This window comes from Mizuhopecten yessoensis, unplaced genomic scaffold, assembly GCF_002113885.1.
Source record: "Mizuhopecten yessoensis strain PY_sf001 unplaced genomic scaffold, ASM211388v2 scaffold6169, whole genome shotgun sequence".
Lineage (NCBI taxonomy): Eukaryota > Metazoa > Mollusca > Bivalvia > Pectinida > Pectinidae > Mizuhopecten > Mizuhopecten yessoensis.
The window spans coordinates 1,024,328-1,039,871 of NW_018406415.1; the positions used below are offsets into that span (position 1 = coordinate 1,024,328).

Below are 15,544 nucleotides of genomic sequence, written 5' to 3' on the forward strand. Positions count from 1 at the left end.
CCTCAAATTGTTATACTATTGTTATACTGTATAACACTATTGTTATACTGTATAATCCTATTGTTATACTATTGTTATACTGTATAATCCTATTGTTATACTGTATAACACTATTGTTATACTTTTGTTATACTGTATAACACTATTGTTATACTATTGTTATACTGTATAACACTATTGTTATAACCAACTGATCTAGCTAGTCAATGAAAGTGTCTTTGCCCAACTATGCTAGTTATATATATATCAAACAAAATTAGGGTGACATGATATATATGAAACTAGAGTGCAGTGGGACAGGGATCCTCAAACAATGTATTCTGGACTTGAGCTGCGAAATATTTTGACTGCACTTTAAAAAATCCTTTACCATGTAATGGCCTTGGGTTGAAAAATGTTGGGGTAAGTCCGTTCGTCACAGGTGTGTAGCACCTGGTATTCATCTGACAATGAATATCGTAAAGAGCACAGAAAAAAATTCTGTAATGAAGTAATAAAACTTTAATAAATAGAAACAGATTTTACAGGATGTAAACAAGCTAACAAAACAAAAAAGTATGTAAAGAAGAACTCCTTTTCAAACACTCTTGGTCATTTTTCAATACCAAAATATTTTTTAATGTTTTTTACTTTAATGTTTATAAACAAATCTGAAAAATAAATATTGTATTTTATAGCAGAACATGATATTTTCTTCAAGTTTACAAAAATGTATATCTGGAGATTGCTTTTGCTTTGGTTATTCTAGAGAATTTTTGTCAACACCTTAAGTGAGTGACCAGCAAAACAAATTCAACACAATATGATTGTGTGCTCAAATACACAAAATATCAATTTAGATTAGTGTATTCAAATTTTTTCATCCCGAAGAATATATCATTAATCATTACTAAATAGTTAAACTTATGATTCAACTAGGAAAGTTTCATCCTCTGGGTTGAAATGGACAAGAGAATGCTCAATCTGTAGATGGTCAATGAGTTGTGTGAGAGAGGGTTTAGGATCCTGAAGTTTGTTGTGTAGGACAATCAAAGCTTGTTGACTGGTCATCCGCCATTTACTGACCAACACACCCAGGCTGTCCAGGTCATTCTGTATTGAATGAAAAAAAATACATACTTTTTTTACAAGAATATTTTTTAAAGATAGCTGTATGTGATGGGTAATACAACAAGAGGCCCATTGGCCTTAACGGTCACCTAATATATTTATACAGAGAGTTGATTTTTGTTTTAACATGAACAGAAATATTATTCAAAGTAGCAATAAAACCACCTTATTCAATATCTAGCATGCAGATTTAAGACTGAAAAGTATTTGAAACTAGCACCTCTGATTCTAAACAAGGAAAATGAAGAAATTGTATTTTAGCACACAGACTCCATTGGGCCCCACCCTACAGCCCTTGGGGGAAGGGATGGCTCAAAATTTTCAAAGTATCAACTTAGGGTTATAATTCCAATCAAGTTATCAACATGTAATATTCAAAGTATCATTTGCCATTGTTTAATAAACCATAACAAATTTTGCCCCCCTCCTTCCCCAGGGGTAAATGTGAGACCCTAGGGTCATAAAATTCACAATTTTGGTAAAACACCTAAAAACCCTTCCATCTATGAAGAGTATTTGATTCTACCATATCTGGTCTTGAGAAGAAAGTTTTGAAATTTCAGTCAATTCAACCCTTTTTTGCCCCAACCATCAGCCCCGGGGGGTCAGTCAGGGCTGATATGTGCATACCATTAATCTGCTATCCAATACTGATAATGCTAACCCAAATTGAATTACTTCCAATGGCAATTAAACAAATGTTGGTCCAAAATGTGATTTCCCTATATAAACTATAGTAAAGTTTACCCCCTCCCCAGGGTCATGAAATTCACAATTTTGGTAGGGCACCTTAAGACCCTTTCATCTATGAAGAGTATTTGATTCTACCATATCTGCATCTTGAGAAGAAGATTTTTGAAATTTTGGCCATTTTTACCCTTTTTGGCCCCGCCCCTCAGGCCCCTGAGGGCTGGGGACCATATAATTCACAATTTTAGTTGAGCTTTGGCCATGGAAGGTTTCTGCAAAATTTCATTGAAATTGGTTCAGGGGTTTTGGAGAAAAAGTTGAAAATGTAAATTGTTTACGGATGGACGACGGACGCCGCCGGACAAAAGGCGATCGCATAGGTCACTTGAGACTTTGTCTCAGGTGACCTAAAAATATACATAAACATATAAAAAACAAGCTGAAGCCATTGGATACTTTTAGATAACACATAAGTAAATAAAGTCAGCCAAATTTATTGTGCCTACAAAATTTTACTTTTTAGAAACCATTTAGTTACTGTTTTACGGGGTAAAACCTGATGGTCTGGGTTTTTCAGGTTGGAACAATACCAAAAATATGGACAGCAACCTCATAATTTTATTAATTAACAAGTCATTCGGGTGACCTATTGCGATCACTTTTCCATAAACAGTCACATTTTCAACTCAGAAACTGGCAGTCATATGTTGATGAAACTTAGTGGGAACATCAGCCTGAGGTGCAGATCAGAAACTATACTCAAGATTGGACTGACACCCCCAGGGATCTGAGGGGATGGGGCTAAAAGGTCACTTAGACTAGTGCAAAAACCTACAGAAGACTTCCTAGATGGGAAACTCATATGTGGATTTTCACCAAGTTTTCATAAAATAATGCTCAGATGTTCAGGATCAGAATGTATACCCAAGAAGGGGCTGACCCCAAGGTTGGCTCATATGGGGTCGCTTAGTTCAAAACCAGAAACAATCGCTAACAATTACATTTTTGACTTCTCTGGTTCCAGCATGCAGACTTCAATAAAATTTGGTGATATAAAACCATCAGAATAAATATAAGGTGGGGGATTAAAATGTATACTTCAGATGGAGGCTGACCCACCAGGAACATGGCCATAAGGGGTGATGAACTTAAACTCAAGAAGGAGCTGACACCCCATGGGAGATAACTAGGGGTCACTTGGTGCAAAAAATGGAAACAATCATAGTTTTTTACATCTCTTCAAAAAGTCTCTTTTTAATTTCAATAAAACATAACCACAAGGTGGCATACCATATACATCAGTGACAAATTGACATTATGTGTCATTATTCATCATTGACTGATACTTAATTATGTTTCAACATTATTTCAATGATTAAAAAATTACAGCGTGAACTAGCATTTAATTTGCAGAAATCTAATATGTGACCCCATGTCGTGACCTTGACCTTGAGGTTACAGACCTGTGCAATATGAAACACATTTTCTTGTCCAAATACAAATCTCTGAAGATTCACAACACAATACGAAATCATAAGTTACAGCAGTCGACAAACATTTTAGTAATTTGACAGATTTCATCGTCCAGACAAATGGACAAATTTAAAGTTGCCACTGTACAATAGTAACATGTATATATCTACCTTGTTTGCTATAAGAAAAAATGCCAACCTGGGTGTCATAAACTTGATTTTAAGGTCTTTTGGCTCAGATTAACACTATACTTGTGTCGCGATTGATGAAAGATAATCCAATTACCAATAGTTTCAAGCTTAAATTCTCACCTTAGTTCTGTACATTTTGACCATGTTTAATTTCCGCAGTTCTTCTTCCTTCTCTGTCAATGTATTTTTCAGTCTATCATATTTTTCCTGAAGCATTTCTGTATCATCAGTAGAAATAGACTTGGCTCTACTATTTGTCTCTTTTGCAGATGTGATTTGGAATCCAACTTGCTCTGTCGGTTTACAAGCAGCTGAAGAACCCTCGGTATCATTGTCTATATAACTGCTATCAGACATACCAGAGAAATGTAACCTGCTTGGTTTACATGATGACACATTTCTAGACCGGATAGGCGTCCTTTCATATCTTTGTTCAGATATTATTTTATGTCCGCTTACATCTTTTGTGATGTTTTTCTGTACAAGATGTGTTGTATCCGGTGTTAACGAACAGAGTTCTACTTGCCTGACTCCCTGCGATTGTCTTTTATTATAGCTGTTGATCCCATCAGATGCAATTGGGCTAGCTATTATAGAAATTGTTCTACTTATCTCATTACTTGTTGTGTCTCTAGTCTCTGGTGACAAGCTTGAATCTACAGTAGGTGTTTTAAGAGCATGTTTTCTATAGGTTGCTTTGGAAATATTCACCATGTTTGAACATTCAGATGGAGATGTAAATGCGCTGATGTTTTCGCTTTTTGCAGAGGTTGTAGAATCAATTTTCAATTTTTCTGACCTCAGTGGTGTAGAACTTGGGCCATAACTTGTTCCCATTGCCTCATCAGTAAACCCTGCAGCCAACCTTACTGGAGATAAAAGATTGTCTTGACGATTGTCTCCCTTTGCGTTGGTTTCTGTTGATACAGGTGTTTGTGGTAAGGTGCTATCTGGGTAATAGATGCGTTTCTTTGTCGGAGGACCAATGGGAGAAGAATGGTAACGCCCACATCTCTTTAGCCTCTCTTTCAGACTGGAACTTAGCTTCTGTGAATAAAAAAGAATAACTGGTTTATTGTTGCATAGCACATACATCATGCAGACATAAGTTTGCTATATATAGACAAAAGACCTAGATGCATTACATATTGATATTAAATGATATATTGCTAGTATACCGTATAATACGTCTCTGCTATAGATGATTGATAATGTTTCATGAGAATATCAACACATAAATGACTTCTTTATATATTAGCAGGAATTTGCTAAAAGTCATATTCATACTGAGCTAAATTAACGTGTTTTAACGTAAAAATATTTATTTAAATTATAATTTATTAATTTCTTATATTTACAGTTTGAAAATGATAATTAAAATCTTTTCTCAGCTTGAACTGACTATTGGGTAAATATTTTTCCATTACATTTAACTTTGTAGGATAGTATATAAGCCCGAGTTTCCTGTGGCCGTAACACCAGACTTGGACATATAGATGTCTAGCTGCTAGTGTTAGGGCCAGAGGAAACTCGGGCTAGATTACTTCATGTATTACAATTGTTATTGATTTATATTATTTGTCTCTATAATAACACCTTTGTTAATGTTTGACTTCGGTCAGAAAAATGAACTATACCAGTAGACTACAGGGGTTTTAACCCCTGTTAATAGACTGTACATATATATATATGTGAACTGGATTGCCAACTGCTGAACTAGACAAACTTCACAACTGCTTTAGACGTGAAACAATAAACAAAAACAACTATCGATACTATTTCTTTAATGTTATGTAACTGCTGAAGTATGGACAGACACGGGGAACTGTCAAATACATAGACCCAGAAGAAGCAGAATCGTATGTTGCAGTGCCCAGATTGCCCCAACCACAGGTCCCCATTTTTGCCGAAAATGATAAAAATTAAACAAAAGTGCCGAACTGACGACCGAAAAGATGAGAACGCTTGTACTTCTACTTCGAACGAAAAAGTCATACAAATAAAGTAGACGCTTTGAGAAATGCAGACTTATCCGTCAAAACGGGTGATGTTGACCAAACACAATGATGTTGTTTACTGTTATGTGCATCGCATACTGGCACTTAATTACCTAGTTCCAGACCAACCATACATACTTGGGTGCACTTCTACCAACCTTTTGTGCCGAGCTAGCACATGAAGACATTCTATTCCGTTTTCACAACTTTTTCTCCTCCGACATCATTTTGTATTCCCCGCTAATATGGTCAGCGTAGTTTGAACGCTTGTGTTATAATCCCATCCAAAGAATGCGTTTTGGTGATCGAATAATTCGAAACTACTATTCAGGACGAAACCGGACTGTAAAAGTTACACAACAAACAGGTTTGTAAGATATTTCCCATGAAGGAATCCAAGTTATTCTTTAACTTTGTTGCGTATCTTGTATACAAGATTCCTACATCAGTCATTTCAAATACTGCTAATACAGTCGTCAGCAACAGATGAAGCGTATACAGACTAGGGTCTACAGAACCCATTTTCGTTGTAGCTGGCACAGGGGCATGGATGGCTTTACTTGTAATATTTAAAAAAAAGGGTCTCCTATACTAATATGTATATATTAGTATAGGAGACCCTTTTTTTAATATTACAAGTAAAGCGATCCATGCCCCTGTGGTAGCTGGCATTTTATATTGATCTGGTAAGACCCCCAACCCCTCCAAAAAGAGAAGAAAACATGTATGTTACAGGTAACATGAATGACAAAAAAATAGGGTAGATAGTCCGCATTTTTTAAAAACTTTTTTTATGGTTTGGGGCTTATTTGAGAAATTACATAAATCACCAAGCATACATTTTTTAGTTCATTAAAATAATAATATTGGATTGTTAAGATCGGAGTAGCCCGAGTTTCCTCTGGCCCTGACACGTACCAGACTTTAAAGACATTTTGACAGATAGATGTCTGGTTAATCATATACATCTCTTTGAAATCGAGTGCCTCTTATTTAAATACAAATGTTTAATTATATTTCAAATATAAATTTATGTAATTATACAAGAAATAGACTATCCCCAATATTTTGTGAAAGTGTAACATGCGGGCGATCACCAATCCAACTACTGACCATGCTCCACGTTGCTGAACTAGTGAGAGGGTCCTTGGGTTATACTGAAGCAAAAAGCTTACCCGGGGACCCACTCACTAGGTTATTAACGCTGAGCATGATCAGTTGTTGGATGGGTTACCACCTGCACGTTACATTTGGTGGCAGCGGTGGGATTCTGTGTGATCATGTAAGGCCAGTTCCCGGTGGTTAGGGAATGTGCATTGATACACAGGGAGCACTTGCGGGATTCCCCAGACCAAGTCTCTGGACGAGACTTCTCGGAGGGGGGGAATATTGTAAAAGCTTACATATATAAGGGGTAAAAATACTGCCTTACTGGCAAGTTAGCTTTTCCAGTGATGCCCTATATTACCCAAGGACCTGCTCACTAGTTCAGCAACATCTAGCGTGGTCAGTAGTTGGATGGGTGATCACTGTTACAAAAGCTAGGCCACATTGAGTGGACAGTCTCTGGACTTTAGCATCAGGTTAATACTTTTAATGAGTAATGAATTGTATAAAGATGCATTACAAATGGAAATACATGTCAATATTACTTGAAAATACAGAAAAACAGCAGGAACCTTTCTGTGATATTGACCATACACAATGTACCTCCATTGTTTCAGATTTGCAGCTGAGATTCAGATATTTATGTGATCTTTTGTAAAAGCAAGATTGCATGTTTGCCTGGAAGTATGGCTCCGGTTGTATCTCTTGTCCAGGGAGCTAGTCGAGGAATAGGGCTTCAGTTTTGTAAGACCATACTTCAGCGTCACCCAAGCAGTGTTGTCATAGCAACATGTCGTCAACCAAACAATTCCTCAGGACTTCAGGAACTGAAAGCCCAGAATCCAGACAGATTAGATCTGTGTGTGCTAGATGTCACCAAAGATGAACAAATCGAAAATGTGGCAAAGTTCACCAAAGAAAAATATGGAATGTTAGACTTGCTCATCAACAATGCTGGGATGCTTCATACTTCTGGTAAAGGGGAAACAAGTTTAAGGGACGTCTCCCGGAAGGTAATTATATATTCCACCACAGATATCGATACTACCATTGGTTTAATTTGCGCTTCGTCAGTCCTCACACAGTCAGAATGTATCCCTCTGTATAGGACATTATCTTATTATCAGATCTAGAGTGAGTGGCTATTTAGACATGTTGTCAAGTCTGAATAAATATGATAAACTGAATTGTGTTGAAAGTAATATATTATGAATATCGTGTACTGTAATGCCCCTTATGAATTATTTGGAAAATTCCTAAATAAATGGCTTTCATATGGTTTTTTACGTCTGTACATGTAGAAATAAAACTAACTTCATTGATCCTTTTTTTTGTAGAAAGTAGAAATAAAACTAACTTCATTGATCCTTTTTGTTGTAGAAATTTAATATTTAAAAAAAACCACGTCAGCTACCCGGAGACAAGTAAAAAAAATATATGTATAAATCATAGTAGTAACATCACAATCATGATCAGTGTTCTCATTAACTTGGAACCAGCTATTTTTTCACAATGTGTATAGGTCAACTTATAGCATGTGAACAACATTCAACCACCTGTTTCAAAAGTTAGTTTGATAAATTTTGTACTGAAGCAGAATTGTATCTACTTGAAATGCCTTGAAACAGACTGTATCACAAATTTCTGAGTTAACAAAATCATCTGTAGCTATAGTAAATCCTGCAGGTACTATATATATATTGATATTGTACAATGTTATTTTAAAATAAAAATTGCTTTTAATCCCTAGAGAAATTGTTTTCATAACAGTACATGTAAAGTAATTATTATATTCAGGGTCTCCTGGAAACCTTTGATGCAAATACCGTTGGGCCACTATTGATGGCAAAAAGTTTTGGCCCACTCCTCAAATCTGGGACAGGTTATTTTGGAATGAAGTCAGCCGATTCTAAGAAGCAGCACGCCTCAATTCTAGTCAACATGTCTGCCAAAGTTGGATCCATCACTGACAATCGTAAGTAATTCCACAAAGTTAGAATGTTGGATAACAGACACGACTTATATGTTACATTCATTCGGTCAACAAGAATCCTTTACCATATTCATGAAACTGTTCTCATGCTCAAGTATGGATTCTGTGCTCAAACCGGCCCCAGCTTTCTTGTAAACCCCTTAAATCATGTCAAACAATCAAAAGGTCAAATGTAAACATTGAAAACAGTATTCAGCTTTATTAAAAGTATCTTCAATTTTTTTTCCAAATCATTGACAAAATAGAGTTTTTATTAATTTATAACCGAAACAAGAAAATTAAAAAAACAATGCTTGAGCATGAGGACTGTTTAATGAATACGGGCCAAGGATTTGTTTTTTAGCCTGCTACAGGAAAGCTGCAAGAAACCTATCGTATGAGGCGACTAATTTGAGATGCCCTGGAAAATCTGAGGCTTTCTTCTGTTTACTTTGATTAGGGGAGATATCAGAGAGATCACAATCTGATTATAACTTATCATCAGGTTTTTGTTTCAATTATTTCCAGTCACATGATGAGTATCATGTGTCAACAATTTTTAGCCACAGGTTGTACATGACTTGATGTATTAAATATCCAGAAAGTCATAATTTCTGCTTACATTTTATTAGCTCACCTGGCCCGAAGGGCCAAGTGAGCTTATGGCATGGTGTGGCGTCTGTCCGGCGTCCGTCCGGCGTCAACTTTTTACTTTAAACAACTTCTTCTGAATAACCAAGAGGCCTACGATGATATTTGGCCAGTAGCATACTTGGATGAAGGGCCACCAAGTTTGTTCAAATAAATGACCTTGCCTTATATTCAAGGTCACAGGGGTCAAATATGTTAAAATCTTTTAAACAACTTCTTCTGAATAACCGAGAGGCCTAGGGTGATGATATTTGTTCAGTAACATGCTGGGATGAAGGGCTACCAAGTTTGTTGAAATAAATGACCTTGACTTATATTCAAGATTACAGGGGTCAAATATGTTAAAAACATTTAAACAATTTCTTCTGAATAACCAAGAGGCCTAGGGTGATGATAGTTGGCCAGTAACATGCTGGGATGAATGGCTAACAAGTTTGTTCAAATAAATGACCTTGACCCACTTTCAAGGTCACATGGGTCAAATATGTTAAAACCTTTAAACAACTTTTTCTGAATAACCGGATTAACCGAGAGGCCTAGGGTGATGATAGTTGGGCAGTAATATGCTGGGATGAAGGGCTACAAAGTTTGTTCAAATAAATGAACTTGACCCACTTTCAAGGTCACAGGGGTCAAATATGTTAAAACCTTTAAACAACTTCTTCTGAATAACAATTGGCCTAGGGTGATGATATTTGGCTAGTAGCATGCTGGGATGAAGGGCTATAAAGTTTGTTTATATGAATGACCTTCATCTTTTTTCAAGGTCACAGGGTCAAATATGTTCTAAACCTTTAAACAACTTCTTCTGAATAACCAAGAGGCCTAGGATAATGCCAGTAACATGCTGGGATGAAGGACTACCAAGTGAATGACCTTCGCCCATCTTCAAGGTCACAGTGGTCAATATATGTTTAAATGTTTAAGTGATTTGTTCTGTATAACCAAAAGGTCCAGTGTAAATATATTTTTCCAGAAGCATGCTGGGTTGGAAGACTATAAACTCTGTTCAACCTAATATCATAATGTCCTTGTTCGACATTCAAGGTCACAGGTGTCATATGTTTAAATCTTTTAATAGTTTGTTATGAATGAAACACTGATATTTTGCCTGTGGCTGTATTTTAGTCCACTTTTAAGATTACAAGTGTGAGATTAATACCAGGTGAGCGATGCAGGCCCATTGGGCCTCTTGTTTTAACAATTAAATAAGAATGGACTTGGATGATTTGAAGTACTTTTCGACACTTCAGATAAGTTCTGGTTAAAGTGCTGATTAAGTATTAATTTAAATCAGAATTTCAACACAATTATTTTTCAAAACTTTTCAGAGCTTGGTGGATGGTACAGTTATCGCTTGTCCAAAGCGGCCCTGAACATGTGCAGTAAGAACCTCAGTCTAGAACTAGGTCGTGGCAGTAAACCTGTGTTATGTGTTTCGTTACATCCTGGGACTGTTGACACGGATCTGTCACGACCTTACCACAAAAACGTGCCGAAACTGTTCACCACAGAGTACAGCGTCGACTGTCTGCTGGACGTTGTGGAAAGTCTAACAATTTCAGACACTGGAAAGTTTTTCCTCTATGATAGAACTGTCTTTCCTTTTTAGGTTGAAAATATTGCCTAATCCGATACCCTGTCGAACACAATATAAAAGTCAATGAATTAGGCAGGATACCAGAATACACAGGTCTTTCATTTGGTAGTGCTCAATAGACATTACAGAATTATGTTGGATTACACATGGTGTTGTTATACTCAGGGGTCAGATTAGACAGATGTCAGTGTGTAAAAGTAAAATTTAATTATGCGGGCATGGTTAATCCTGTGTGGTAGAAGTGTGTTATTAGACTAGTAATAAAGCACTTGTTGGGTTAATTACTGTTAAGCATGAATGTGTTATTTATGTATTTATTCCGTAGTGATATTTGGTGATTTTGGTGCATTGATTTCATTATGGAAAATAAATTGTAAATTGAAATATTTTTTGCTTAGATTTTTATACAATATATATTGGAATGGTCATTATTTAGTGTACCTTTCATACATAACATCAAGATATATGTACTATGATAAACCAGCAATAACTATTACTGCCAACTGAAGGACTCGCATGTACAGTGGTCAATATTGAGATGATGGAAGGAATGGAACTAAGGCCAATTATAAACTGTTCATCTTGATCTTTCTATCAAAATTTTAACTCACCTGGAACAAAGGACAAGCTAGGCGAATGCTGTAGCCAATCGTCTGTCATCCATCAGTCAACTTCTCAGTTAAAATGCTACTTTTCCAGAACAGCAGAGTGAATGTTGAGTACTTTATTCTGGAGCATTGTAGAGCCAAGGGGGACTCAATGTTGTATTAACAAAGAATGTGCCTCCCTCTGACTGGCTTTGGCATTTGTTACTTTTTCTGAAGAACTACTGAAGCAACAAGGCAATCCATAGTCCCCCACCGGTAGTGATTTCTATATTCAACAAACAGTACACTTATGTCAGGATGTACCTACTGTTAGGAAAGTATCCCAATACCTAATGCAACATTAAAGGCATATCGTTGTAATGGTAAAATTAATTTTTGCCAACAAAAGAAATTTGCAGTATGGTTGTATAAAGAATCAAGAGCGATACATTCTGATGGCTTAGTTTGGGAAATGAAAAAGAAAAAGTGAAGAAAATTGTTTTAAATCAATGATATTTCCACCAAATCTGGTTACAGCCGGTGAAATAGTATAAAAGATATGCCCAGACAAACTTTTCAAAAGGTAAGGTCAAAGGTCAAAGCATAGGTCACAGTGAGGTCATAGTGACCTACTTCTTGCACTCCGCCATCCCAAGATGTCCTTGTACACCAAATCTGATTATCCCAGGTGAAATAGTTTAGAAGATATGCCCCAGACTAATTTTTGAAAAGTCAAAGGTCAAGTCATATGTCACAGCGACCTTCTTGTGCTCTGCACTACGTCATCCCAAAATGTCCTTGTACACCAAAGCTGCTTACTCCGGGTGAAAAAGTATAGAAAATATGCACAGGACAAACCTTTTCAAAAGTGAAGGTCAAAGGTTAAGTCATAGATCACAGTGACCTAATTATTGCACTTTGCACTCCGCCATCCCAAGATGTCCTTGTACACCAATCTGATTATTCCAGGTGAAATAGAATAGTATCTGCCCCAGACAAACCTTTTCAAAAGTTAGGGCCAAAGGTCAAAGAATAGGTCACAGTGAGCTTCTTATTGCACTCTGCAATCCCAAGATGTCCTTGTACACCAAATCTGGTTACTCCAGGTGAAATAGTATAGATCATATGTCCAAGACAAACTTCTGGGAAGGATGGACGGAGTGCAAACTGGAATCTGTGGGGGACTAATTAACTTTAAGTTGATACAAGTATTCCTCAAGAGATCCTGACCAAGTGTTATATTAGCGGTACATTTTGTGCCTATGTATAAATCCAAGATGACTGCCCTTATGAAGCTTAGTCTTTGTATATTGTGCATGCTTATCATGTTTTATCAAAACTGAATGATAGCAACGCAAGTTATAATAATCTAGCAGAAATCAAAGTATGGACAGAACAGCTGACGGGCATTCCTCAATTCATCTCCTGTCAAAAGTTTGAGAGTCGTACAATGTATAAAAATACAAAATCGTATAATTCTTTTACCTTTTTTATTCAAACAAAGCTGTCAGCATTCAACAGCTCATGAGCAATGCAATAGATATTTATAATGACATTATACTATGAGTAATATGCAGTCCAACACCATGGAGTAACAATAATAAAGACTAAGTACTGTTTGTACTCAAAACCTACGAATTTGTAAACAAATGAAAATAGAAATGATGAGCAACAACGCCACTGAATCCAGTACAAAATGTATTTGGGCCAAAGGGAGGCCGTCTTCAGAGCACAGTTACATGATGTTTGCAACTGATGTGTAAACAAATGAAGGTATCTTTGATGCATGAGTTTTCAAAGACTCTTGACATATTTTTCTCTTGCTAAAAATTGAGTTCTGATTTATTTATAATGAGGTTTATAGATTATAGACCTATAAGAATGTTAAGAAACTCTCGCAGAATGTCGCAATTGCTAGATGTTTTTTGGAAATAGACAAAAGGTGCTTACATGTCACAACTGATTATACATTTTCATATCAAAATGAATCGTGCCACAAGGATTGGACAAGACTCTGCTTATTTGATTTACATAATTTCTTGTCACATAGTTTGATAATCGATGAGACTTTCTCTTTTAAAAAAATACAGGTTTTGGTCACGAGTTCCAGTACATGTATACAGTTTGTCATGGAATGTTACTGAAGTACACATAAATCACATTTTAAATGGTACCAAGATGTTTCATACTTAAAAATAAACAATATACTTGATTACTAATCCTGGTCATCTTAATTCAACATATTAGAGAAAGAAAAAGTATAATTTTAGTAGAAAACCTTTAATAAAGACAACTTTAGGAACAAAAAATGAAAATCATCCGAGTGTTGAGGAACATGATCAATATATCCAAAATTGGTAAATCTCCAATAAGAATTGCCCACAAAATTCAATCTGAAAAAGGAATGTACAGTAAAAAAAATTTATATTGCCACCATTTGTCAAAAGAAATATTGGCATTATAAAGAGGTTTGGCAATAAATTGAAGGAAATGTACACAGAGAAAGAAAAAAAACATACACTGAAAAAGAGATAAACGAACGTTGAAATATGTTGGCAGCAAGCCAGATCGCCATATGCAGCAAGAGGGGAAATATATCCACGTTTAACTTTAATAAGGAGAAAGTTTTCAATTATGCATGTACAGTATTTCAAACTAAATGTAATTTTTCGAAGAGAAACCAAAAACACTTGGTAGATTGTCCCAATGTCTTAAAACCCAATTCATAGAATGAGAGAAGATTCATCTACAAATATTTGATGGAGCAGAGCAGCAGAAATGGAATGTGTGTTCAATATTTAATACAAAAAACTTGTATCACTACATGATTTGTAATTGTCTTATGCAATAGCAGCGTTGCTTTCAAGGGTTTGATTTTTTGTTTAAAACAGGTCGATAACAATGATTGAAAATTAAAAAGTAATGTTTCAAATATTAATTACAAGGCTGAAGCAGTGTTTATGTAAATTAAGGGTATATGTTACCTTCTAGTTGTGATTGTGTTAGATTTATCTCCCTTCACTTATAATTACCATTATCTAATGATTCAGTCTTACATTGGTATAACCATTGTCAACTTTGTCATTAATTCATTAAACCTGTCCAATTCACCATCTATAAAAGATGCTTCAATTTAAAAAACAATTTTAAAGGTTTTCTGAAATACGGAGCTCTTTTGAAATAGAGGTAGCGTGTAAAGAATAAGATAGTATATATCCTTAAAGCAGTAAAATAATGAAGCTATGAGGAATATTCAAATACATTGTGTTGCATACAAATGTATATATATATACACACATAGCGTAAATACTTTGAGTACATTTAAATTGCCGATACAGGGCAATTGATTTTGACAATATAGGTACATGTATATGAAAAGTTCTGGTAAAAACTTTGAGGTGTTGATGGGTTAAAATGTTGTGCTAATTATTGATATATTTATTATTATTACCGATTATATTCCTTATGTACATGTTTATATACGAATACTTTTACTAGTTAAGATTTTCATCAGCATTTTCTTGGGAAAAAATAAGGGCTGCCATTGATAAAATAACTTTTATTCTGTATCAACTGAAATATCTGGGACACAATTATATTGATTATCAAGGGATATAATGTACTAAAAAATATCAATATGTTGCACAACCATCACAATATTTGGTTATCTATTGTGAACAATAAGTTCATAGTAAATGATTAAACGCTATAAATATCACAAGATGTTTTGTTTTTAACATGTACTGGTTAAATGGCTAATGATCTAGAAATTTATCTTAAAAAATGTCAGCGGGTATCAATAGTTGAAAATTTGAAGAAGAATATGTGTATGATCAAAACTTGTATATTGGTGGTACACTGATCCCATGGCGAGGTAGATATGTAGTGATGAATGCTGTGGCAGGTTATGAGACAATGAACTAAAACACAGGGTATGATAAAGCTGTTTTAATAGGATGCACTTAATAGCAATGAAATATACAAAGAAAAACCAGGAAAAAGCAGAAAAATAACATCAATTTAAATATAATATATTTCTCAATTTATTAAAAGTAATTTTAAAATAATATATTTTTCATTGTACTGTACATGTATGTGCATTATCATTGTCTCAGCTTGAAAGTATATAGTGTCTGTGACGCAGAGCATGATAGGGAATGATTTAA

General features: G+C 35.3%; 2 protein-coding genes across 2 annotated transcripts; one reads left to right on the top strand and one right to left on the bottom strand.

Annotated features, from left to right (window-relative positions):
* Positions 1 to 287: 287 nt before the first annotated feature.
* LOC110451711 lies at positions 288 to 5,739 on the bottom strand. Its single transcript, XM_021499851.1, has 3 exons — positions 5,620 to 5,739; positions 3,585 to 4,511; positions 288 to 1,092 (listed from the first exon to the last, which is right to left on the bottom strand). The coding sequence occupies exons 1-3, from the start codon at positions 5,647 to 5,649 to the stop codon at positions 904 to 906; spliced, it is 1,146 nt and encodes a 381-aa protein (XP_021355526.1). The 5' UTR covers positions 5,650 to 5,739; the 3' UTR covers positions 288 to 903.
* A 30-nt stretch (positions 5,740 to 5,769) lies between these two features.
* On the top strand, positions 5,770 to 11,902 carry LOC110451712 (C-factor-like). Its single transcript, XM_021499852.1, has 4 exons — positions 5,770 to 5,828; positions 7,186 to 7,581; positions 8,366 to 8,543; positions 10,523 to 11,902. The coding sequence occupies exons 2-4, from the start codon at positions 7,255 to 7,257 to the stop codon at positions 10,801 to 10,803; spliced, it is 786 nt and encodes a 261-aa protein (XP_021355527.1). The 5' UTR covers positions 5,770 to 5,828; positions 7,186 to 7,254; the 3' UTR covers positions 10,804 to 11,902.
* The last annotated feature ends 3,642 nt before the right edge of the window (positions 11,903 to 15,544 follow it).